This window comes from Triticum dicoccoides, chromosome 7A, assembly GCF_002162155.2.
Source record: "Triticum dicoccoides isolate Atlit2015 ecotype Zavitan chromosome 7A, WEW_v2.0, whole genome shotgun sequence".
Classification (NCBI taxonomy): Eukaryota; Viridiplantae; Streptophyta; class Magnoliopsida; order Poales; family Poaceae; genus Triticum; species Triticum dicoccoides.
In genome coordinates, this window is record NC_041392.1 from 626664066 (window position 1) to 626688389 (window position 24324).

Below are 24324 nucleotides of genomic sequence, written 5' to 3' on the forward strand. Positions count from 1 at the left end.
CGCCTCCTCCCCCCTGGTCCGAATTGGACTAGGAGAGGGGGGGCGGCGCCCCCCTTTCCTTCTCCCTCCCCACTTCTTTCCCCCTCCTAGTAGGAGTCCTACTCCTACTAGGAGGAGGACTCCTCCTTGGCGCGCCATAGGGGCCGGCCGGCCTCCTCCCCTTGATCCTTTATATACGGGGGCAGGGGGCACCCCTAGACACACAAGTTGATCCACGTGATCATATTTTTAGCCGTGTGCGGTGCCCCCTTCCACCATAATCCTCGGTAATATTGTAGCGGTGCTTAGGCGAAGCCCTGCGATGGTAGTACATCAAGATCGTCACCACGCCGTCGTGCTGACGGAACTCTTCCCCGACACTTTGCTGGATCGGAATCCGGGGATCGTCATCGAGCTGAGCGTGTGCTAAAACTCGGAGGTGCCGTAGTTTCGGTGCTTGATCGGTCGGGCCGTGAAGACGTACGACTACATCAACCGTGTTGTGCTAACGCTTCCGCTGTCGGTCTACAAGGGTACGTAGATCACACTCTCCCCTCTCGTTGCTATACATCACCATGATCTTGCGTGTGCGTAGAATTTTTTTTAAAATTACTACGTTCCCCAACACAATAGTGTGTGATTCCTGAATCTTACAACCGGTGCATGTGGGCTTTTGTGAACATGCGGAGCGCCTTGCCCCAAGAAGTATGGATTTTGGGGGAGGAAGTGACCACAGGATGTTATCTTTGCATGTGCTCATGTTGACAGTGGATGATGTTTGTTTTCCATATGCTTCTGAATGGTGTTTAATCAAGGAATTAACTATGTGGTATGGTTGTACTTCAGATGATTTTAGATGTATGTTTGTCCAATTCGCGTGCAACTTTTATCTGATTTCAAATATTATCTTGTTATGACTGGGGGTACGAAGCACGATCTCCCAAACAATACATGGCTACCCTAAAGTGGTTTCAGCCCTCTCCAAAATACTTCGGGTGGGCATTTTTCTCAAGTCCTGCCCCACTCGAGAAGTGATGATGTTTACTATTGCTCTACCTTAGAGCTGCTCCAATCGAGACCTCAAATCATCTTCATATATCTGGATAGATAGTCTGAATGTTGCCGAACATGAGAGAGAGAGAGAGACTCTTCAGCCAAAGCCAACAAATCCATCAATTTGTCCGGATGTTCAAAAACCCTCAAATCCAGCTCATATGTGAGAAGGAAATGGGATGTCCGGAAAGCCAGCCACATTGGACCCAACCCATCCTATACCATTGTTTTCTTGTTTTTTTTCATTTCTCTCTTTCTTCATCTCCCAAATCATATGAAAATTTGAGAGAACAGTTGCGTGCATAATTTGGGATTTGAAATGGATTTGCCGTGTCAAACAAACAAAGCATGTAGTACTACTATGTTATTGCACAAGACATGTTTTTTCTTGTGCATTTCTGTTTTTTTTTTGAGAAATTGTTAATTCAAATCACGAATCAGTACAGAGTAGGTGACTCTGACAAGCACACTGAAACGCAAAAACAAAGGACCATGAACACCTAGAGTACCCTAAGACAACCATAACACAAGAAGATCTCCGGAGCCCTGTGTCATCATCCCTGAATCTTGAGAGAAGACCCCTGCAGCAGAAGGATATGCAACCAGTCGCAAACAAGTCATCATCTTCGACCACGGTACAATTGCCGCCACGCTGCTTCCTCCTTTTTTGACACCAGCGCTGAGAGTGCATGGACGTCAATCCAACACACCTGCAACAGTCGTCGTCATCTTTAGCTTTGAGTACCGCGAAAAGTGTCCCTTCCAAAAGGAAGAGAACTCGAGTCATCCGATCGGTCCAGCACCGCGGCCGAGCCATCCGCCCGGGCAAAGCAGGATCTCCCACCAGCATCAGCGTAGAGGAAGAAGAACAGCAGCGGCAAATCGTACCAACAAGGAAGAAGAAAGGTCTTCGTCTCCCTACCTCCATCGCCCATCTGAGGATTCAAACGGACAGTGCCGATGGACCTCCAACCACCATAGCCCGCGACCTCGACGAGATCCGGGGATCCCCAACACCGTTGGCTCCTAAACGAAGACAAAAGCCTTGCCTGACCACGAACGGAGCCCGGAGAAACTTATTCCGACGTGACACCACCGCAACGGCCTCGGCAGCGTCTCCCTTAACCCTAACCCTACCACACATCAACCTAGTGAACAGACCCGAGGTTCCCCCTCCCTTCCGCCGTCGGAGCGGCCGACGGAGAGAGAGGGAACCGGTGGCGTCACCGGCGGCGCGCAAGGGACCCCTAGTCGCCTCCTTGATCTCCTCGAGTGATCCAATTTTTCCGGGCGTGCGGTTTTCGCTTTGACCCTTGTGCATTTCTGTTGAGAACTAGAGGGAGCAGCCGGCTGCTCCCTAGCGTTCCCTGGCAGCCCTCCCAAAATAGTAATTTTCTGTCCCTCCTATCCAGAATAGGAAAGTACCTGGCCCCCGCTCCCGATTCCTTGCACCCAACCATCGAGCCGCGGAACTCACCTGATCCTCCCTCCCCCATGTGTTTCCCTCCTCCACCCCCCCTGGGCGTCTCCTTTTCTCCCCACCAAATCGCCTAGCCCCATCTTCTTCTCTCTCCCAAGCCACAAAGGGACAACTCCCAGATCCAGAAAACTCTCCACAATCCTCCAATGGTGGCTGGTTTAGGATTTGTTCTCCAGGCAATTCATATTGACTAAGGGTAGAAGAAGCACAAAAAAAGGTCAGATTTAACTTTCACTTTCCCCCATGGTTGTGTGCTTCTTTCATCCCTGTCCCCTGGCTTACTGAAGAACACAAGCCTCCCTTTCTCTTTCCCCATGATCTGTATAAGGCTGCAGTTTTGAAAAAAATGTGTAAGAGCATGTACTGGATGAAAAAACAGAAATACAAAGTTGCACAGGTGCTATTAATTACTGCAAATGTTAGATTTTCTGCCTAATTGATTTGATGGGTTTGTTGTTCTGCTTAATAAGTTGGTAGAAACACAAGTATGTTTACTGGTAAAGCAACTTGCTTGGCCTGTTTTGAGCAACTGTAGATCGTAAGCAAGGTGTGTGTGTAGATGTTTCGGCAAGCTTCAAGCCCTATTTGGACAAATCCAGGAGTGTTGTGCAAAGACTGGTTGTTTTAAGCAAGTTAAGTGTTATGGTTAGGCAACTTACATGTTAAGGTTGAGCAAAAAGGGTGGGGAGTCAATGTAAAAAAAGGCTGGTTGAAGGAAAATAATGGTAGGCAAGTTTGAGGGTTTGTTTGGGCAAAATTAGGACAAATGTGAAGCAAGAAATACCGGTATGGTTATTATGAAGCAAAACTCTAGAAGTTTTTAGCCAGATAAGTGCTATGTTTTAGGCAACTTACATGTTATGTTTAAGCAAAGGACGAAAATGATGTGTAAAAAAACTGGTTGCAAGAAAACAATGGTAGGCAAAGTTTTAGGGCTTGTTTCGTGCAAATTCAGTAGTATTGTGAATCAAACATGAAACTGGCATGGGTATTCTTCTGAAGCAAAATTTCAGGTGTTTTCGGCAACTTTGGTGATATGTTTAGGCAACTTACATGTCATGATTAAGCAAGAAAGAAATGAATGTAAAAAAAAGCCGGTTGAAGAAAAATAATGTTAGGCAAGAAAGGATTACTACTATGCAACAATTGTTTTCATATAGAGATGGATTTATGGTACCTGTGTCAGAAATTGACTGAAAGTGACTTGAGCTTGGCCTTGTTGAACATGTACAAGAAGTTTATTCAGCTTGAAAAGCCTTGCAGACGATGCCTTGTTTCTCTTATCCTAGAAGAAAAATACAACAACAGATGAAACATGTGTATTTCCTGGACAGTTAGGCAATTTGACAGCAGAACTTGGGCAAGTGTTGATCAAAAGTGAAGCGACTGTGTATTACCTCATTAGATCTGGTCTTTTGACATTTTGCTTTTGGTGGTTGTTCCACAGCAGTGTCTTTCTCAACATTTCCATCACCATCTATGGAAACACTCGGATTGTTGTTGATGTCTAGCGGACATTTGCCACGGGCAGCAATCTTCTTTCTTCCCCGATGCTGGTACCCAATAAAGGGTGTGCTTCTCCAGCCCTGCAAAAAGAACACGCAACAAGTTAAAAGAACACACAACAAGTTTATTGAATCTTTTTTCTGACACACCTCTTGATGATATTCAATCGCATGCGAGGGATCGGCATCACGATTAACTGCATGATGATCTTCTTGAATGCCCTTTTTGCTTGATCCATCCATTAGTTCCTACTACACAAAACGAAAAAGAGTGCATTCAGATGACTTTCTGGATATCGTCTCTCGGATACTGGCAACTCACATACCAATTCCAAGCAAGTAAAACCAAAAAACCAGGCAAATAGCCTTCCAATGCGCACCAAAAAATAACAAAAACAGCACTCATCCGAGGCCTCCAATACTGAACTTGCTTACGCATGATGCTTTCGAGATTTTTTTACTAAGTTGCCACGCATTCACATCACATGATACATACCTTGGAAAACTCATGATCATCCTGTCTTAGCAAAAAAAAGGGGCGGTGGAAACTACTAAGTTTACGCATATTTACCTCGTTTTTGCCTGTCCTCCGCCGTTTTGGCTTCGATTCCTCCTCTTGCATGATATCCTTGCCTTCTAAATGCATCTGGTGCACTGGTATTACTATCTATGTATGATGGGCGCTTCCCGCGATAGATGATCTCTTTAGTGCGCATACACTTATAGACAATTACCGGCATGTTTTGTTGCTGTGGTGGGCGTACCTACGCTGAAAAAAATGATGCTTGTTTGTTTAGTAAAAAATAGTCGCATAACTCGAACATGATAACACCACCGCCCCGTCCCACCCCCATATTCATTTTGAAAAAACACTAGTAAAAAAGGAACAACACCGCCCCTGTGCCACCCCTGCCACCTGTTTTATTTCAGCGCGAGAAAAAGCGGTTACCTCTATTTCATCTACACCCTGTTGGCTTGCTTGTGCGACCTGACCGTCACTTTTTTTTGCTTGTCTCAGACATTGTTGATGCTGCAAAAACACAAAAGGATATCAGGGAAATGAAAAAAATATAAAAATTATTAGCCACATATACAATTTCTTCTGCTTGATGAAAACTTGTCTGCTTATAGCACTATATTTGCCTGTTTCATGGCTCAAAAACTTGCTAGAGCTTGCTGATGTGCCATCCTACCTCAATCCCAAAATCTAAAAATGACTTAAGCAACAAATAAAAAAGTGACAGAACAGACCAGACACCCACACCCCACCCCCTGGTACTCAGCACTTTAGCAAACACAATATGAATTACCATGAATTATGGATCGCAAAGTCAAGGCAACTCATATATTGACTTATGGCAAATTTCTACACCAAAAAAATAACCTCACACAACATAAATTAACCTGCCAAAAATCCACATCATATTGGCAACTCAAATTAACATGGGCACTCTTGTCCGAAGACTCCCCAGCCTCTCTAGATTCGGCAACTCAATTAACGTTAGTTAGGCAACCCCTAACAAACTTGAAGCAACTCATCAATCCCACCAACAACAAAAAATCTACACAATCTCGTAGCAACTCAAATTAACATGAGTCAGGAAACTCCTACACAAATCTCAGGCAAAATCCCAAAATCTCCAAGCAACTAAATTAACATGAAAAATAGACATGAGTCAGGCAACTCCTACACAAATCTCAGGCAAATCACATACTCAATTCGACTGAATTAACATGAGATGCACACAACGGATCCGCCCACTGGGCTTGGAAAAATGTTTGGGAAGGGACAACAATGAACTAGGGCCTCCCCTCTCTGCGCGCATGATCACCTCTCCCCCTCCCTGTGCCCATGAATCCTAAACGCATCAACGAACTAGGGCCACCACTATCCCCGAGCAGAAATGGAACCGTGAAAAAAGGGCGGGGAACAACGTGATTCTTACCTCAGAAATTCCGTGGCAAGTCCCCTCGCCGGAAATGCAGCGTCGCCGGCGACCTTCACCCCGCACCCCTTGGCGGATTGGAGACAGAGCACCGCGGCGACCTTCACCCACTCCACCTCTCTTCTGCAGTCCCCGCGCGCACCACCGCAGCCTCTCGCGCCTCCGCCCCGCGCGCGCGCTCAACCACCACCCGCGACCTGTGCGGTAGCCGGCGGGCGCTCCAATTTCTGCGGCGGCGATGCAACCCACGACGGCCGAGCAAGATGTGCGGGGGAGAAGGGATTGGGGGAACAGCACCGAGGAGTGGGTGTAGTGGTGGGCCCTCCCCAAGTTGATGGTTGTCGTAAGAAGGACGCCGAGCTGACAAATCTTCTCCGACAAAAAAAACCCTGGGTCACAATCCCGCGTGCGTGTTGCGATCGAACGGTTCTCAGGGTGCGTGCTCGCGCGAGCAAACGAGCATCCGACCACTTTTTAGGATTTGGGAATGGTAAAAGGCTAGCCACGAATCAACAATGCCGCGAGAAGTTCGTCACGGCACCAAGCAAAGAAACACCGACGTGTGCACGGACCGGTCAGGTCAGGGCAGTACTCCTGGTACCATTATCGGGCGCTCTAACGTGTACCGCAGCGCAAGCGCACACGTGTCGCCCATCCAGAGACGCACGCTTTCCTCTCGCCATGCCACGTGCATGCGAGCGCCTCGTGTCCACGACCTAATCCGCGAGCGCCACCGCCCCGATTCGATTCGCCGACGGCCGGCCGGTCGAGCCGAGTCACGAAACCAAAACCAACACGAAGAGGCGCGGGGAGAGACGACGGTGTCCATGATGATGGGATGGGGGCGAGAGATCCAAGAAAAGCCGTCGACTGCAAGCACGGGCTCTCCCGACGCGTCCACGGCATTGACCCCGCCCCCTTTCCCTTTCGCGCGCCGCCACGTGCCCCCGCACGGCACCGCCCATCGACTTCCTCTCCCCGCCACCGCACGCGGCCCGCCACCCTTTTAGCCGCACGAGCTCCTTGAGTTTCTGCCTCCGATTTCTCCTCTTCGTTCCTTATTTACGAGCGCCAGGGCCTCCTGGGACCATTGGTTCTTCTTCTTCCCTCGTCGCTGCCTGCCATCGCCGGCCGTGTTGCGCTTGCGCGTTGAAGAGGAATCCGGCCGGCCGTCGTCCTCCTCGATTCTATGGGGCACCGCGGGGACACCAAGCCTGTCAGTGGCGGCGGGTTCAGGTACGTCGTGCGCTCCTGCGATTCTTTTCTTGGTGAACCGTGGATGTGGTTGACGTGGTGGACGCCGCCGCCAATCGCCGTGGCCGTCTCTGCGCGCCGTTCAGTTTTCAACTTCTGATGATCATGCATGCTGGAAATGGCGAAGAAGTCTTAGCATGTCTAGAAATTTTGTTCTTGCTGATGTTATGGCATGTTATAACATTCTAGTGACGATGGTGATTAATTGTGAAATGTATCTAAAGGATTTTAGCTCGGATCATTGTTCTGTGTGATTGGTGTTAATTTGTTTTCCATCGTGGCAGTGAGAATGGCAAGTTTAGCTATGGTTATGCGAGCAGTCTAGGGAAAAGATCTTCCATGGAGGACTTCCACGAGACGAGAATCGATGGCGTCGATGGAGAGACCGTCGGATTGTTCGGTGTTTTCGACGGTAAGATAATATGCGGCCCGGTTCAGAAGAAACTAATCGTATTGTGCAAATAAGCATTTTGGGTTCAGAGTTATCAGCAAACTGCCTTATGCAGCATCGATGGCTAATAACTGATCTGTCACCGCAGGCCATGGTGGAGCTCGAGCCGCGGAGTTCGTCAAGCAGAACCTTTTCAGCAACTTAATCAAGCACCCAAAGTTCTTCACCGATACCAAGTCCGCTATTGGTACTGCTATATATTTCCCTGAATTAGACATTAGCATTCTCTTGATCAGAACACATTGCAGAACATATAATTAGTTAATTGGGCACTGATGTTTCAGTCACTGAAATATTCGTTCCTCTGCAGCTGAAACTTTCACCCATACGGATTCAGAGCTCCTGAAGGCCGATACCACCCACAACCGAGATGCAGGGTCGACGGCCTCCACGGCCATTCTCGTTGGCGATCGCCTGGTGGTGGCAAACGTTGGGGACTCTAGGGCGGTCATTTGTAGAGGCGGTGATGGTAAGCTCCCAGCGACATCATTTTGGGATCACATTTCCCAGCTCCCTCCGGTTCCAGTTGTGCATATCTCTGTTGTTTGCCTGAATCATGACCCTCGTTCTTTTCAATTGTTCAGCTATAGCCGTGTCAAGGGACCATAAGCCTGACCAGACAGATGAAAGGCAGAGGATAGAGGACGCCGGAGGTTTCGTGATGTGGGCAGGTCAGTGTCTTAGACTACTGGTTGCCTGTTCGGCGCTGAATCTTGGGCTCATTGTTCAGTGGCAATGTAATCTGCAGGTACATGGCGTGTGGGCGGCGTGCTTGCTGTTTCTCGGGCATTTGGTGACAAACTGTTGAAGCAGTACGTGGTTGCCGATCCAGAGATCAAGGTTCGTATCTATTTTCAGAGTTCTCCAACCATGTCACCAAGACAGAAACATTGTTCCCTGACATGAGATTTTGAAACACAACAGGAGGAGGTGGTCGACAGCTCCCTGGAGTTCCTCATCCTGGCGAGCGACGGGCTGTGGGACGTCGTGACCAACGAGGTAAACGCATCACTAATCCCTTTACAGGCTGAACTGACATCACAGCTAGCAAGAAGCAGAGTTCTGAGATGACTTGCCCTGTTTACCAGGAAGCCGTGGCCATGGTGAAGCCGATCGTGGACTCACAGGAGGCGGCCAAGAAGCTCCTCGTGGAGGCGACGCGGAGGGGAAGCGCCGACAACATCACCTGCGTCGTCGTCCGTTTCCTGGACCAGCAGCCCCCGGCGGCGGCCACCAACAGATCCCCAGCCCCTGTCGCACCGGGCAAGTGAACATTCCTCCTCGAAGCGCGTAGGTGTTCGCAGGGCAATGTGTTGTGCAAGCAGTGTGTCTGATGATGTAGCCCTTCGCATGCGTATTTATTTGCTTCACTCCAGTCTACCGATGCCTGTACTGATCATGTATGTTCTCAGCTGTTCTCATTTCAAATTTCAAGTTCTTTAAATGTGCGGCTCCGACCAGGCGGTCTGTTTGCACAGCACAATGCTAATTCTGACGAGAAAACCGTCGATAGAAATGAAAATGTGGACAAGATGCTAAAGCCAAAAAAAATCATATAAACATGTTAACCCCAAAAAAGATGATATGAGAAGAAAAAATATCACAGTGGGGATGAAAGAACTGCTCAGGTTTCTGTTAGAAGGTTCACAGGACACTTGACCAGACCGCTTGCTCTGTATTCTACCTTGCTCTGCTCATGCTTGGAAAAGGGTACAATGCCATTCAGGTATCTGGGGATTCCTCTCTGCCTTGCCCAAAGTTTGATTAAACGGGACTGCTCATTTTCATGGAACTACTGGAAGACTGCAATTTGTTATGTTGTACTCCCTCCATCCCAAAATAAGTGTCTCGAACAAGATGGAGACACTTATTTTGGGACGGATGGAGTATTATCTTCTCTGCCCACCTTTCTTTATAAGTCCCATCAAACTTCAAAAAGGAATCAAAGAGTTTGACAAATATAGAAGGCACTGTCTTTTGGGTTGAGAAGGGCATGAGCAAATGCACTAAATCCCTTTGCGGCTGGGACCTCGTTTGTAGACCCAAAGATGAAGGAGGTTTGGGGATCTTGAATTTGAAAATCCATAATAACTCCTTACTTCTGATTTTCTGAAGAACATTCACAAATTCATTAATAAACAGGATATCCCCTGGGTTAATTTAGTTTGGGAGGTCTACTATCAGAATGGCCCTCCCTCTGCTCAAAACAACAACTGTTCCTTTTGATGGAGGTACTGCTTGAAATTATTAAACACCTACAAAGATATTGTCACTCACCCCTTTCATTCTGGGGTGATGGAGGGATAGTACCGTTCGAGCTTTTTTTTCATGCTTCTTCCGGCGGTCTGGAGAAAGCAGCAATAGATAGGACTTTACTAATCCTCCCTTCCTTTCAGGAAGAATGTGAAATTCTTTTTCCTTAAATGTGGTAGAAATTTCTTCTGGTTTGATAAGTGGACGGATTATTCAGTTCTCCAAGAAGAATGGCCTCATCTGCACTCGTTTGCACTCAACAATCTAATATCTGCTAGACATATATATCCTAATTACCAAAGGTCTGAAAGATTGATCTGTCTGAAGAGGCCTATGAACAGTAACAGCAGTTACAAGAAAAGAGGGTGAATTGGCATGACAGTAGTCGGAAGGATTATTGGGCATCAATTGAACATTTTTCTCCACCGCTGAATACCAAATGGTTATGGTCTTTATGCTGTCAGCCTTTTCCAAAGAAATGGTCCTCATGCTGTCAGCCTAAACATAAAAGTGTTCTTCTGGCTGCTTTGAATAACAGACTAAATACTAGGGAATTCCTTCAAAGAAAGAATTTCTTCATTGAGCACATGTATCATATGTGTTAGGTACTTAGGTGTCCTATGATTATGCTACCATTTGTTGGAAATACATCTGCCCCTGATCGAATCCTCCTGTTGGAGTTGGTCAGTTTCACAATGTCATTGTTCATTTCAGAGACCTTTTGAATGCACCTTTCCTCTAAAGAAAGAGACGCCATCAATTTGAAGCCTTGGTGGCTTTCATTAGGGTCTCTGGGTCCTTCTCTCCTAGGCTGTACATTATCCTTTCTTTCGCTCTCTTATGTACTACTCCATGTTCTTTTCCTCTTTAAATTGTACATTCATTTGAAAATCAATATATCATGTTCTCGTCTGTTTCAATTGGCATGTTTTAATCTTCAAATTCTATTTGTGTTGGTATACTGAATTAAACGGGAAGATTTATTTGCACAATGCTAAATCCACAAAAAAACGTCAACAGGTATTCTAGTAACACAAAAAAAACTGCAATGGGGATGTGGAGTTGCTCGGGTAACCGCTCAGGTGGAAATGGTATTTCCCAGACTCATCAAGCAGGGATCTGCTTTCAACTCTGAAAGATCTCATCACCGCAAAAAAAATCCACCACCGATTAACACTGATACAGAACTGAACTGAAAATACAGAACAGTAACATAATATGGATGAATCTGAAGGGCATGATGTATCGGCTCAGACTACTTTTAAGGTCTTCAAGGCGGATGAAAACCCGTCGTTAAGACGAGCGAACTGTTGACGCTCAAAAGTGGCACGATCATAAAGCAGCATGCCGGGGCGAAAACCTTGCCGGGGTAAAATCTTGCCGGTGTGAAAGCTTGTCGGTGTGAAGGCTTGCCGGCACAGAAAGATCGCCGGTGTGGAAGCTTGCCGGTGTGAAATCTTGCCGGGGGAGAAACCTTGTCAGGGAGGAACCCTTGCCGGAGTACAAACCTTGCCGGAGTGAAACCTTGCCGGTGTGAAAGCTTGCCGGGTAGAAACATTGCCAGTATGGAAAGCTTACTCGGATGGAAAACTTGCCGGGTTGGAGGCTGTGATAGTCAATCGGACGAGAAGTTGAAGATGGGCTCAAAAGGTTATTCAGATAATCTCGGATGGAAAAATGTTCTACACGGAAGTTGTGCGTCTCGTCGAAACGGTTGATTTTGGTACAAAAGTCGTCCCAATCCGAGTTCGTATGCAAAAGTTATAGCTATCGGAGTGCAGCCCTCTCACTAGGCGAGATGTGGCGCGTCCTACCAGACATAGGTCTGATGGGTAGCGCGAGCGAACAGGTGTTCTGCGTGACCGTTTTGGCCCAGAAGAAGGCCTCAAATCGAAAAACGTTCAACATGAAAGTTGTTCGTCTCGTCAAAACGGTCAAGATTGCTTTTGGGCTCGTTTCCATCCGAGATTGTTTACCACCACAAAAAGGACCAGCAAGGTGCAGCCAGTTTAAACCGAACAGTTTTGGAAAGTTCGGACAAAATCAGTCCGAATTGACTAGGGTTTTGAACGTGAATTGATGTAATTTTCTTATAAGGAAGGCTTAGATAAATCCTTTGCTTGTACAGGAAGTCCAGCCGCCTCTTATATATATTGGGGGTGACGGCCGATTGAAACAACACCAATCGAACCAATCAATCTATTACACTTTTGTGTTCATTTATCTTTATCCCCTAACCTTGTATCTTTCTTTCTCGTTATTCGTTCGTTCTTCGCATTGGAGGGCAGCGATCCACGAGGCTCTAGGGGCGAGTGAATCGACTTAGGGCAGCCCATAGCCGCCGCACTCCCTGACGGGGTCCCTCCCGGGCGTGTGGGGTTTCGGGTCTTCAAAAGCGCCCGCTGGCTGTCTTGCGTATCGCGTTGTCGGTCGGGTCTCCTTCAACGTGAGCTGCGGTGCATCACCCCCGGCGTCGAGGGTACACGTGACGTGTTCGTGTGTCAACACACTTTTTGGCGACTCCGCTGGGGAAGAAGCTTTGAACGGTCTCCAGTCCATTATTGCTACGAAGAGATCGTCATCAAGTTGCTGCAATCTACAAAGGTAATATGAATTCTCAATTCCCCTTTGTAGATGCAAATAATCCATATGTTGTTGCTGGATCACCTAATGAGCATAATGTATCGGCTAGCCCTAGTTTTATCAATCATGCATCTAATTATGCGCAAGGCCCGATGCAAAGCAATCTTCATGCTTCAAATTCTTATGATTTTAGCAACATACAACATATGTATCCAAACTCTCATGCATCGGCAACCCCACAAATACATATGCCGACGAACAACATGATGGGTTTGGTTAATCAATTTGAAACACCTCATGTTAAAATTTCCAATAGCATACCAGAAAGTGTTTCACCTTTTTATTCATCGGCAACTAATTTGCAATATGTGAATCCAACCTTGCCGATGAATGGGAGAATTGGCCATGCTACTACTAGCTATCCGGCCAGTTACTCTCAACCATCATATGCTACACCTCATGTTAGTAATTTTTCAGCACCGTATGCAACTGTAGATGTTCGTAATTCGGCCCCGCATCTTAATGGTCATAGCCGAATAAATGAAATTTTTACAGGAACACATGTGCGGTCATCAAATACTGTAGCATATAATGCATACTCTAGGCAATTCAAGAATTTCGGCAACACTCACAAATCATTGCCGAAAGAATCTGAAAGTATTGCGGAGCAATCCCTTCCAGAAGCGGTTGTGGCTGCATTAAAAAGAGCTTGGCACAAAACAAAAGAATTAGTGCTCTTTGCCTTGAACAATATGAAAAGGGGTTGTTTCCTGATTATGCTGTAATAAAGGCTAGAGTTTTACAAAAAGATGAAACTTCATCAACCGATAGAATTGGCGAGAGAGCATATCGTTATACAGAAGTGCATACACCTCCACATAGTACAGTAGCATATTATACACCCCCTACACAGTTGCAAAATTTCGGCAACACTAACAGTTCATTGCCGAAATATCCTAAAAGCATTGGGGGGCAAACTACACTAGAGCGGGCTGAAATTGAGAGGGGAGTTAAAGCTTTACGCGATAGGGTGCAAGTACTTCACCAAGAGAGAATTGATAGGGAATTAGCTCAAAGAAAAGAAGCCTTGCCAATTGATATAACCGGTGAAAAGAATGATGATTCGAAAACTAAAAATGCTTCGGTTGAAAAGGCCGAATCAAGTTATATATATCCCAAATCCATCAATTCCAAAGAGGCAAACATTATTGAGAAAGGGCATGGAAAGCATAGCAAAGCGACCATATTTGATTTTTCCAAAGTTAATGGAACCTACTTCCTGCCCTATGAGTTTCGTGCCAGAGAAATCGATGAACTTCAAGGACAAGAACAAGTAGCCGAACAAAGTTCGGCCGACAAAAAATTTCAGTGTAATGATGCACGGAATCAAGAAAAAGATGATGAAGAGGCGTTGGGGAGCCATCCAAAGGCGGAGCAAGATATTGTTCAAGTCACACCACCATCGTGCTCTCCCAACATATTTGAAAAGGTATGTTTAGCAAGTAATTTACCTATTTTCAGATTTGGTCAGGGACTTTATTATTGATGCATCTATTAGAAAAATCCTCATAAGTAATTTTGAAAGACCAATGAAGAAGGGTAATTTACTTGTTAGCAATAAAGTTGTTATTGAGCATATCGGTCAACCCATTACGCCATTTATAAAGACCGATAGTGACTTATTATTACAGCCAAAACTTTCCCCGTTGCTTTATCTAAAGTTCATATCTATTTGGGTAGCTTTGCTTATTTCATACTTGGCTTGCACTTGGTATCAATTAAGACATGTATGTTCTAACTATTTTCGTTTTAGAAATTTAAAGCCAAGGTTAAATTCTATTGAGAAAACCGATGCTAGTATAATATCTTACCCAAAGACATCGGAAATAGAGTGCAAAACACAATGCATAGCCGAATGGTGTGGTGCAAAAATCTGAACCATTCGTTTGCTTAATTCCAAAGCCGTTCTCACATCAAGGTCGGCTAGAAAATAAAAGGTTTACCTTTAATTCAAACATGTGTGATAAAATCTTTGATTTGTTGTTGAGGAATGATTATATTAGAATTCTTGATCACTATGTTGAGCCATCTGTACAGGGACGAATGTATTGTAAGTTGCATGATTTGTCCAAGCATAATTTTGAGGATTGTAACATGTTTCGTCAAATAGTTAAATCAGCCATTGATAAAGGACGATTGAAATTTGTTGAGACACCAAGAGATGACCAGTCTATTCCGATTGGTCCCGATGGTAGAAAGTTTTTGCATCGGCTGCTTCAAGCTGATCCATTTGAAGAGAAGGTAAAAACTGCAGGTGATGGGATCAAGCTTTCAAGTAAAGAAGTTGTCGAAGAGCATAATGAACATAATCTTGAGGGCAAGAATTCCATCGGAACTACAATGGAGACGCCAAGGACTGGGGGGCAGCAAGCAAATCCAATGATCGATGAAAGCAAACCAAAAGGAAACAAATGCCGAAATAAGCGCAAGTGTAAGAGATCAAAAATCACCTTCGCTGAACTATTGGATAAATATCAAAAGAAGAGTGAAGAGAAGAATGTTTATCGGCCCAATCATGCAAAGAAACCAAGATCACCCCCAAGGCGCAAATATAAGGATCGGTATTGGCAAAGTGAGAATGTTAATGCAACATATGCATATCCTTATTTTGGGCCGCCAATGCCAATGCCGTGGATGCCTCCCTATGCTCATATAGATCCATATCCATCATGGGACAGGTATGATACAAGGGCACATTCTCCATCTTATTTTAGACCATCTCACCAATATTATGCAGCTCCGAGAAGATTAATATCTGAACAATCACATGTTAAAGACCGTTTCAATCATAAGGAATCGGTCCAGAGCTCAAGGATGAAGAAAGAGGTGGTCAAGCAAGTTTACCGTATTAAAAGAGATGATCGTAAGAGTGCAACTTCAGATTTGATCTCAAATATAAAAGAGCCAATTAAAGTGTTAACATTGGCTACTAAAGGCAATGAGACAAAGCAACCAATTATTGAGAGTCAAAGTGCCAAATCTGAAGAAAAGAAGTTGAGAGTGCATAAGGCCAAAAAGGAACTGCCATTGGTCAAAACAGAATCACAGCCGAGATGCCCACTCGGCTTATCGTATTGGCAAAAGAGGGAATTACACAAACTTAGTGCACAAGAACTTGAAGAAAGGAAAATGGCATGGGTTCCCAAAGGAAGTGCTCAAAATAAGAATTATGTGCAAGCCTCCATTAAAAGAAGTGCGGCAAAAGTGAAGAAGGAAAAGAGTAAAAACTATGAAGGACCAAGCCGAAGGTTTCAACATCTTTGGTCTACACATTATCCATATTCTTCAACTATGCCATTAACGCCTATGCCATGGAATTCGTCATCAAGTATGATTGGTAACCCTCAATGGGCTTATTTTAATCCACGGATGCAATATAATTTCTTACGCCATGAGAGGGTATTACCAAGTCACTATACATTTGATTAGCTGCAAGTTTGTTGCTGATCCAAAGGGCCGAAATACTTGATTTGTCATTTCATTTGTTTATTTCGGCTATATGTGCTTTGAATGAAGTTTACATGGTAATGGACGATATTTATCTATCGTCCTAAGAGTATGTCAATGCATGGCCGGTGTAGTATTCTAACATTGTCCTTAGTTTGATTGGAGAGCGAGACAAGGTACGTGCTCGTGAAAATTTATATGTATACCTATATTATGATTGAATGGAGTTGAGACATCATGACCGATGTCATTGAATATATGCTACATAGACCAATTCATAGCTGCAGAATTGGTTGGTGGGCTTATACTTTGTTTGGATATGATTTGGCTTATGCATCTTTGAGATTTATAAGAGGCCAAATCATAGTTGATTTTGTTACTGAATATCGGATTAATGTCATGCATAATATTAATATTAGCCTTGTCTCTCTAGTACTATGGAGATTATGTATTGATGGTTCAATTCATAGCAATGGCCAAAGTGTTGGTGTTGTTTATATATTTCTTTATGGTACTATTTTTTGAAGCCTCGTGCCGCTTAGAATATTTTTATGCACGATTAATCAAGGCCGAATATGCATTGTTATTAGGATTGACTCTTTTACTTGCTATAGGTGCTATACATATTGAGGCTTTTGGTGATTCGTTATGAGTAATGCAACAAATATCCAAGGGTTATCAATGTGTTTTGACGAATCACTTATAGTTTATCTTGGGGTATGTCTAGATGAAGAATTTACCTTGGGTTGCATTAAAATTGTTCATATATTTAGACATGACAATTGGAGAGAGTTGGCATAGCAAGCATCCGGCTACCATGTCCATCATGTTGTATTGCATTTCTCTCAATAGCCGATGCTTAGTCTCGTCAACATAGGTAAGGCCGAACCGAAGTCCACAGCTTCGGCCACTAATGAAATTTTTATACAGGCGAAAGTAAGGATTGGAGAAAGTTTATTGTTGATTGTCTACAAAATCCTAGCAAAAGGGTGAACAATATGGTTCGGAGGATGACATTGAGATACATATCTATGGAACTTTATCATCGAATTGTTAATGAAGCTGAGAAGGTTTCACCCAAGTTTGCATCAGAAAGTTCACACAAGACATGGCCGATATATACTTATCGTCCTAAGAACATATAAATGGCCGACGGAGTGTTGACATCGTCCTTAGAACAAACTTGGTACAAGTATTTTTCGGCACGCTAGCTTTACCGAAAAACAGGGGGGCATGTGTTGACGCTCAAAAGTGGCACGATCATAAAGCAGCATGCCGGGGCGAAAACATTGCCGGGGTAAAATCTTGCCGGTGTGAAGGCTTGCCGGCGTGGAAAGCTTGCCGGCATAGAAAGATCGCCGGTGTGGAAGCTTACCGGTGTGAAATCTTGCCGGGGGAGAAACCTTGTCAGGGAGGAACCCTTGCCGGAGTACAAACCTTGCCGGAGTGAAACCTTGCCGGGTAGAAACATTGCCGGTATGGAAAGCTTACTCGGATGGAAAACTTGCCGGGTTAGAGGCCGTGATAGTCAATCGGACGAGAAGTTGAAGATGGGCTCAAAAGGTTATTTAGATAATCTCGGATGGAAAAATGTTCTACCTGGAAGTTGTGCGTCTCGTCGAGACGGTTGATTTTGATATAAAAATCGTCCCAATCCGAGTTCGTATGCAAAAGTTAGAGCTATCGGAGTGCAGCCTTGTCACGAGGCGAGATGTGGCGCGCCCCACCAGACATAGGTCTGATGGGTAGTGCGAGCGAACAGGTGTTCTGCGTGACCGTTTTGGTCCAGAAGAAGGCCTCAAATCGAAAAACGTTCAACATGAAAGTTGTTCGTCTCGTCGAAACGGTCAAGATTGCTTTTGGGCTTGTTTCCATCCGAGATCGTTTACCACCACAAAAAGGACCAGCAAGGTGCAGCCAGTTTAAACCAAACAGTTTTGGAAAGTTCGGACAAAATCAGTCCGAATTTGACTAGGGTTTTGACGTGAATTGATGTAATTTTCTTGTAAGGAAAGCCTAGATAAATCCTTTGCTTGTACGGGAAGTCCAACCGCCTCTTATATATGTTGGGGGTGACGGCCGATTGAAACAACACCAATCGAACCAATCAATCTATTACACTTTTGTGTTCATCTATCTTTATCCCCTACCCTTGTATTTTTCTTTCTCGTTATTCGTTCGTTCTTCGCATTGGAGGGCGAGCGAATCGACCTAGGGCAGCCCATAGCCGCCGCACTCCCTGACGGGGTCCCTCCCGGGCGTGTGGGGTTTCGGGTCTTCAAAAGCGCCCGCTGACTGTCTTGCGTATCGCGCTATCGGTCGGATCTCCTTCGACGTGAGCTGCGGTGCATCACCCCCAGCGTCAAGGATACACGTGACGTGTTCGTGTGTCAACACGAACCTTGTTTTTCCTCATCACCGTTCATCCCTTCCGATTAACACTAGTCGGAGAAAAGACAGAGCAAACAGGAGAGAAGTAAACACCAAAAAGACTCATAGACTTGTTTCAAAAAAAAACTCGTAGATCCTTGAGATCTGCTTTGGCTCAGACTACTTCTAAGGTTTGCGACGCAGGCGTGAGCCAGCCGTTAAGACAAGCGAACCTTGTTTTTCCTCACCGCCGGCGCCGAGGACGGATCCCCATTGTTGTCAAAAATGGAAAGAGCAAAAGTCGACCACGAAGAAGAAAACATCAAACAATGGGAAGAACTGAACATAGCCATTGCCCTGTGCTCGTTCATCATCAAGAGTCCGCCGCCGAGACCCGGCTACACCACACCGTCAAGACTCGTCGTCTTCCACTCGTAAGACCACGCACTCCACCTCAGGACTCCTTTAGCATGCACATGCTCCAGAAAAAGATGCACCAATGAGAGTAAACGGCACCTTGCACGTCATCGTCTGATCCCGAAGACCTGGATCTAGGTTTGCCCAGAGCGGCCTGGGCGGGAAGACGACAGCTGCAGCAACAATGCTAACAAAGAAACGACATAAAATGTCGTCATCAAATGGTCGGCGGGACAATTCCGGGCCTTAGTCCCCCCTTCTTGGAGGAAATTTTGTCAAATATGCTTATTTATCTGCTAATCACTCTAAATCCACCGGCTCTCTGATCACCGTAGCCTTTTCTATGTCATAATAAACTCATCTGCCCCCTCCCTAATATTTGGTTCATGCCCCGCCACTGCCGCCATCGTCCGCCATGAGCGAAGTTGGCATGGTTTTCACCACAGCCGCACCTCCCTGAACCCACAGTCGTCTTTCAATCTGCAAAACTCCAGAGGGTTGTGGATCTCCTGCATCAACTACCATATACATCAGAGAAAGCTTCAACAGCGATACTCCAAGAACCCGGGTACGGGATCCCTTGATCTGCCGCCCCATGCACCACCACATGAAGCCTCCTCGTGTCACATCGAGGGGATGCCACCGCCTCCATGTCCGGAGCCTTCACTCCAGGGACCTTGCGCCATAGATTTGGCACACCCCCAGTCGAGTCTGCTATCCCCGATTGTCATTTTGAGATATTTATGCATGCAACATTTTTGCAATGCCTTTGCTATTCACAAAGGTGAGATGTAGGTATAGGACAAAAATCAAATGGAAAGATACATAGGTATACAAGGAGGAACATGTACATAATCCTCGTCTTAATAGATTTCCCTCATCAAGAGCATTTGCATTGATAGTTAGATATTAGAAAGAATCATAATTGATATCCACGTGACAAAAGCAACCTCCCTATATGGAGGTCGGTAACAGGCTTTTGGAATGAGTACCCCATGGGATCACAGAGAAGATAATCCATGTCACAGGAGACCATAAAGAGTTGTTAGCACCAAAAAGTACAAACAGGCGCCGTACAGAGGGAACAAGGTTCCTACACGGCTACTATCACGCGGAAGGTACACCTACAAACTCCACGACAAATGGATCTTTCCGAGCCATCAAATTTTGGATGACACGAAAATCAAACAAGGTAGTTCTAACCATGGCGTTGTCGGGAAATCCTATGCTTAACTAAGAAGTCATTTCGGTCCCGATGCCTCTTATCTCTACATCTTCTCAACAACACTTTGGTTTTTCGATCAGTCCATGCTAAACTTAAGTAGACTTCCATCTACATATTTGATAGATCAAATCGAAACACTAAAATAAAGAGTTGTGTTAGCAATGTGGATGAATGAGATGATGGATTTTGTTTATTCCTCAAGTGAAGATCGTGCAGTAGTATATATAGGACATATAGGACGCTTGATGGCCCATTTACTTGTACCGGTTTCCTTATTTATACTACCTTTTAAGTCTTTACACAATTCTTAAATGTTAGTTGGTGGTCTATGCTAGAGCAAGTATAATATGATGACATAGACGGGCTATAAGAGATGTCACATCGGATATGTAATTAGTTGGAGGAGAAAGAAGAAAAGTGGGTTATAGATTTACACACAGGCTCCAACACTTTTTGTGGAAGAGAAATATTACTAGTACAAAAATAGCCTTTGGCGGTGGTTGTCGTACATGGGCCACCGAAGGTTCCTCATTTCGTATTAAAAGTCTATGTCACTAATACTCGCCAGAGCACAAGCAGTTTTCAAAACCACTTGTTCCTTTCTCATAGCACATGCGGTTCCTCCGTAGAGAAACCGCCTCCAATGATTTTCTTTTTCACACATGCAGTTTGTTCTTGACAACCGTCTGCAATACTCTACGATGTGGAGGCTATTTGTCTCTTAGAACCGCCTACAATACTAATCAGATCATTTGTTCAAATTAGCTGTTGCAGCCACCATTCTACAAATAAATTTGGCAGCCAATACTCATACAACATCACATACAACTCAAGCATCGTATCACATCACATACAACTCAAGCATCATATCACTAACATAAACCCCATTGAAATGGCACAGGTATATGACAAAGATCAAAACTAGGACATTGGACAATGTATAGACAACAAATTTGAATGCAATAAATGAATCTATTATGAGTTATAACAATCACCGGTACTAAAACGTCACTAATCATGTTTCTACGAATAAGCATTTTAGGCTCAAAGTTACCAGCACAATGCGTTATGTAGCAGCGCTACAGGCATTATATACCAGGTCTGCTATAGGCATTATATACCTCCCTTAATATGAAATATAACCTTGAACAAAACACAATGCAGAACATATTTTGCTTAATTGGGCACTGAGTTTCGAATCCCTGAAATGTCCTCCTACGGCTGAAACTTTCACCCATACGGATTAGGAACTCCTGAAGCAATATGTGGTTACCGATCAAGAGATCAAGGTCCGTGACAAAGATCCTATTCGTCTTCAGACTAATGGCTTGTGGCCCCTTCAACCATATCACGAGGACAACAACATTGTTAGTTGATACGGTACTACTCTGAGATTTGAAACATCTGCCGTCTGCAACAGGAGGTGGTCGACAGCTCTCTGGAGTTTCTCATCCTAGCGAGCGACAGGTTGTGGGACGTCGTGACCAACGAGGTAAACAAACTGTATTCATCCTTGCAACAGCTGGACTAACCTCACAGCTAGCAAAGATGCAGAATTCTGAGATAAACGCCCTGTTTACCAAGAAGCCGGGGCCATGGTGAAGCCAACCATGTACTCGCAGGAGGCGGCCAAGATGCAACGAAGAGGACGGCGGCGGACCAGCGGATCATGGCGTCGGAGGACGAGAACGAGGACGCGGAGGCGCCGGACGCTGACGGCGTGGAAGAGCCCGTCGGACCCCCCGCCGGGGCCCGTGGTCATGGCGATGGTCACGTCCGGCGACCCCCAGGTGTTCATCTGGAACGGCGACGACCTGGTCTGGCGCTCCGGCCCCTGGGACGGCGTCCAGTTCACTGGCGTGCCGGACACCGTCACCTACTCCGACTTCACCTTCAGCTTCATCAACAACGCCCAGGAGGTCACGTACAGCTTCCACGTAAGAAACTCATCGCTCATGCACGCACGCACGCACACGTAGTACACTTCTCACGGCTCGCGACAACATCACCTGCGCCGTCGTCTAACGTCCGTTTCCTGGACCAGCAGCCCCCCGGCGACCACCAACGGATCCCCAACCACTGTCGTGCCGGGGAAATGTTCAACTGAACTGAGTGTGTTGTGCAAGCAGTGTGTCTGATGACGTAGCCCTTTGCATACGTGTTTATTTGCTTCACTCCAGTTTACCAATGTCTGTATATGTTCTCAGCTGATTTCATTTCAAATTTCAATTTCTGCAAATGTGCATCTCTGTTTGCACAGCACGATGCTAATTCAGCCAAGAAAACCATAAATAGAAATGAAAACATGAAAAGGAAGCTAACCAAAAAATCATCTAAACATGTTAACGCAAAAAAATTATATAATAAAAAAAATCGCAAGGGGGAACTGCACAGGTTTCTGTTAGAAGTCTGTAGGTTCACAGGGCACCTGACCAGACCACTTGCTCTGTCTTCTAACTGTGATTTCCCTCTAGTGCTATGATACCCTGATTTTTATGAGCTCAGGTTGAGGAGTTGGATCACCTGAAATCGTTGGTGGATGATTTGCCTTGGCCTCTGAACAAAGAGTCAACGGGACTGCTCATGCTTGTAAAAAGGGTACAATGCCATTCAGGTATTTGAGGAATATTTCATGCATATTATTCAAACGGTTCAAAGAAGATTAAACGGGACTGCTCATTTTCTTGGAACTACTGAAAGACTGCAATCTGCTATGGTGTATTATCTTCTCTGACCACCTTTTTTATGAGTTGCATCAAACTTAAAAAAACGGAGTAACAAAAAAGCTTGATAAATATACAAGGCACTGTCTTTCAGGTGAAGACATGAGCGCCTATGCCCTTGTTTGTAGACCCAAAGATGAAGGTTGGGGATCTTGAATTTGGAAATCCATAATAGCTCCTTCCAAAGAAAGATCGCAAATTCATTAATAAACAGGATAAAGAAATTGCCACTCCATGTTTGGGTCAGGGTGATACAATCTTCTTCTGATCTGATAAGTGGACGGATTATGCAGTTCTCCAAGACCAATGGCCCCATCTGCGCCCTTTTGGAATCAACAATCTAATATCTGCTAGACATATCCTAAATGCCAAAGATCTGGAAGGTTGTTTTCACCTGCCTGTCTAAAGAGGCCTATGAACAATACTGACAATTACAGCATGACAGTAATCAGAAGGATTATCAGGCTGTTAATGGGCATCAATCTCTATTTTGACATTTTTATCCACCATTGACTACCAAATGGTTATGGCCGAAACATGAAGTACTCTTATGGCTGCTAATGACATAACAGAATACTAGGGAATTCCTTCAATGAAAGTACTTCATTGGGGTGGTTGAGAACACAGTCCCATCAATTCTTTCATTCTGATTTTGTGAACATTTGTTGAAAATCCATCCATCCCCAATGGAATCCCCATCTTGTAGTTGGTCAGTTTCATACTGACCTTGCTCATTTCAGAGACCCTTTTAATGTACTCCAACCTTTTTTTTCGAGAATTAATGTGCTCCTACCTTTTTTTCCCGAAGATCTTTATCAATGGAAATCAATTGGGCCTGCCTTTCATTAGCTCTCCCCTAGGCCGTACATTCTTTTGGTCTTTTAGACCAGCTCTTATGTATAGTTTTTAATTTTCTTTTCCTATTTAATTTATACGTACATATTTGAAAGTCAATAAAAAATAGACATCACATCCTACTCTTCCCCGTAAAATAGGTTCACAGGGCATTCCTGTTGTGTCATGTTTTCATCTGTTTTGATTTGCAAGTTTTAATCTTCAAATTCCATTTGTGCATCTACAGCTGAAATACTGAAATAAAGATTTGTTTGCTCACCAGAATGCTAAATCCAGAAAGAATACCGTCAATAGACAATGCAAGTAACACCGAAAAAATAAATCTGCGGTGGGGATGAGGAGAGTTGCTCAGGTAACCGCTCAGGAGGAAATGGTATTTCCCAGACTCATAAAGCAGGGATCTGCTTTCAACACTGATAGATCTCATCATCGCAACGATATTGATGGAAACAATAAAACCAAAGGGATAAAAGAAGAGTGCTGAAAATATCAACAAAAGATCAAGAAAGTGAATCTGAAAGGGCATGAATGAATCGGCTCAGACTACTTTTAAGGTCTTCAAGGCGGATTAGAACCCGCCATTAAGACGAGCGAACCTTGTTTTTCCGCATCGCCGTTGATCCCCTTCGATAAATTAAGCACTCGTCGGACAAGAGACAACACAAACAGCAAAGAACTAAAACCCAAAAGACTGGTAGATCTTAAGATCTGTTTCGGCTCAGA

At 44.9% G+C, this 24324-nt stretch overlaps 2 protein-coding genes and 2 non-coding genes across 5 annotated transcripts; 1 reads left to right on the forward strand and 3 right to left on the reverse strand.

The window, feature by feature from the left end:
* Positions 1 to 2592: 2592 nt before the first annotated feature.
* On the reverse strand, positions 2593 to 6264 carry LOC119327790. The gene is made up of 7 exons (XM_037600875.1): positions 5964 to 6264; positions 4967 to 5047; positions 4589 to 4786; positions 4168 to 4269; positions 3910 to 4098; positions 3690 to 3797; positions 2593 to 2841 (listed from the first exon to the last, which is right to left on the reverse strand). Exons 4-7 carry the CDS (start codon positions 4258 to 4260, stop codon positions 2791 to 2793), a joined length of 441 nt encoding a protein of 146 aa, XP_037456772.1. The 5' UTR covers positions 4261 to 4269; positions 4589 to 4786; positions 4967 to 5047; positions 5964 to 6264; the 3' UTR covers positions 2593 to 2790.
* Positions 6265 to 6992: 728 nt separating this feature from the next.
* LOC119334206 (probable protein phosphatase 2C 59) lies at positions 6993 to 9157 on the forward strand. Of its 2 annotated transcripts, none has more exons than XM_037606810.1 (8): positions 6993 to 7199; positions 7502 to 7629; positions 7757 to 7855; positions 7979 to 8137; positions 8253 to 8339; positions 8417 to 8508; positions 8596 to 8667; positions 8757 to 9157. In XM_037606810.1, exons 1-8 carry the CDS (start codon positions 7153 to 7155, stop codon positions 8937 to 8939), a joined length of 867 nt encoding a protein of 288 aa, XP_037462707.1. In that variant the 5' UTR covers positions 6993 to 7152; the 3' UTR covers positions 8940 to 9157. The 2 variants fall into 2 exon arrangements, with proteins under 2 accessions (XP_037462707.1, XP_037462706.1); XM_037606809.1 differs by having other exon boundaries at positions 6996 to 7199; positions 8593 to 8667; positions 8757 to 9112.
* A 1826-nt stretch (positions 9158 to 10983) lies between these two features.
* LOC119334961 lies at positions 10984 to 11074 on the reverse strand. Its single transcript, XR_005161658.1, has one exon. It is a non-coding gene; the product is annotated as a small nucleolar RNA snoR128 (small nucleolar RNA).
* Positions 11075 to 23945: 12871 nt separating this feature from the next.
* On the reverse strand, positions 23946 to 24036 carry LOC119334960. Its single transcript, XR_005161657.1, has one exon. It is a non-coding gene; the product is annotated as a small nucleolar RNA snoR128 (small nucleolar RNA).
* Positions 24037 to 24324: the final 288 nt, after the last annotated feature.

What these genes read in the sequence shown, in the direction of transcription:
- LOC119327790 (XM_037600875.1), bottom strand. Translation starts at nt 4,260, where the DNA reads ATGGATGGATCAAGCAAAAAGGGCATTCAAGAAGATCATCATGCAGTT. An exon ending in CGATTGAATATCATCAAGAG is followed by an intron (nt 4,099 to 4,167) that starts GTGTGTCAGAAA and finishes TTCTTTTTGCAG; the next exon opens with GGCTGGAGAAGCACACCCTT. An exon ending in TCAGTCAATTTCTGACACAG is followed by an intron (nt 2,842 to 3,689) that starts GTACCATAAATC and finishes TCAAAACTGCAG; the next exon opens with CCTTATACAGATCATGGGGA.
- LOC119334206 (XM_037606809.1), top strand. Translation starts at nt 7,153, where the DNA reads ATGGGGCACCGCGGGGACACCAAGCCTGTCAGTGGCGGCGGGTTCAG. An exon ending in CATTTGTAGAGGCGGTGATG is followed by an intron (nt 8,138 to 8,252) that starts GTAAGCTCCCAG and finishes TCAATTGTTCAG; the next exon opens with CTATAGCCGTGTCAAGGGAC. An exon ending in AGGTTTCGTGATGTGGGCAG is followed by an intron (nt 8,340 to 8,416) that starts GTCAGTGTCTTA and finishes TGTAATCTGCAG; the next exon opens with GTACATGGCGTGTGGGCGGC.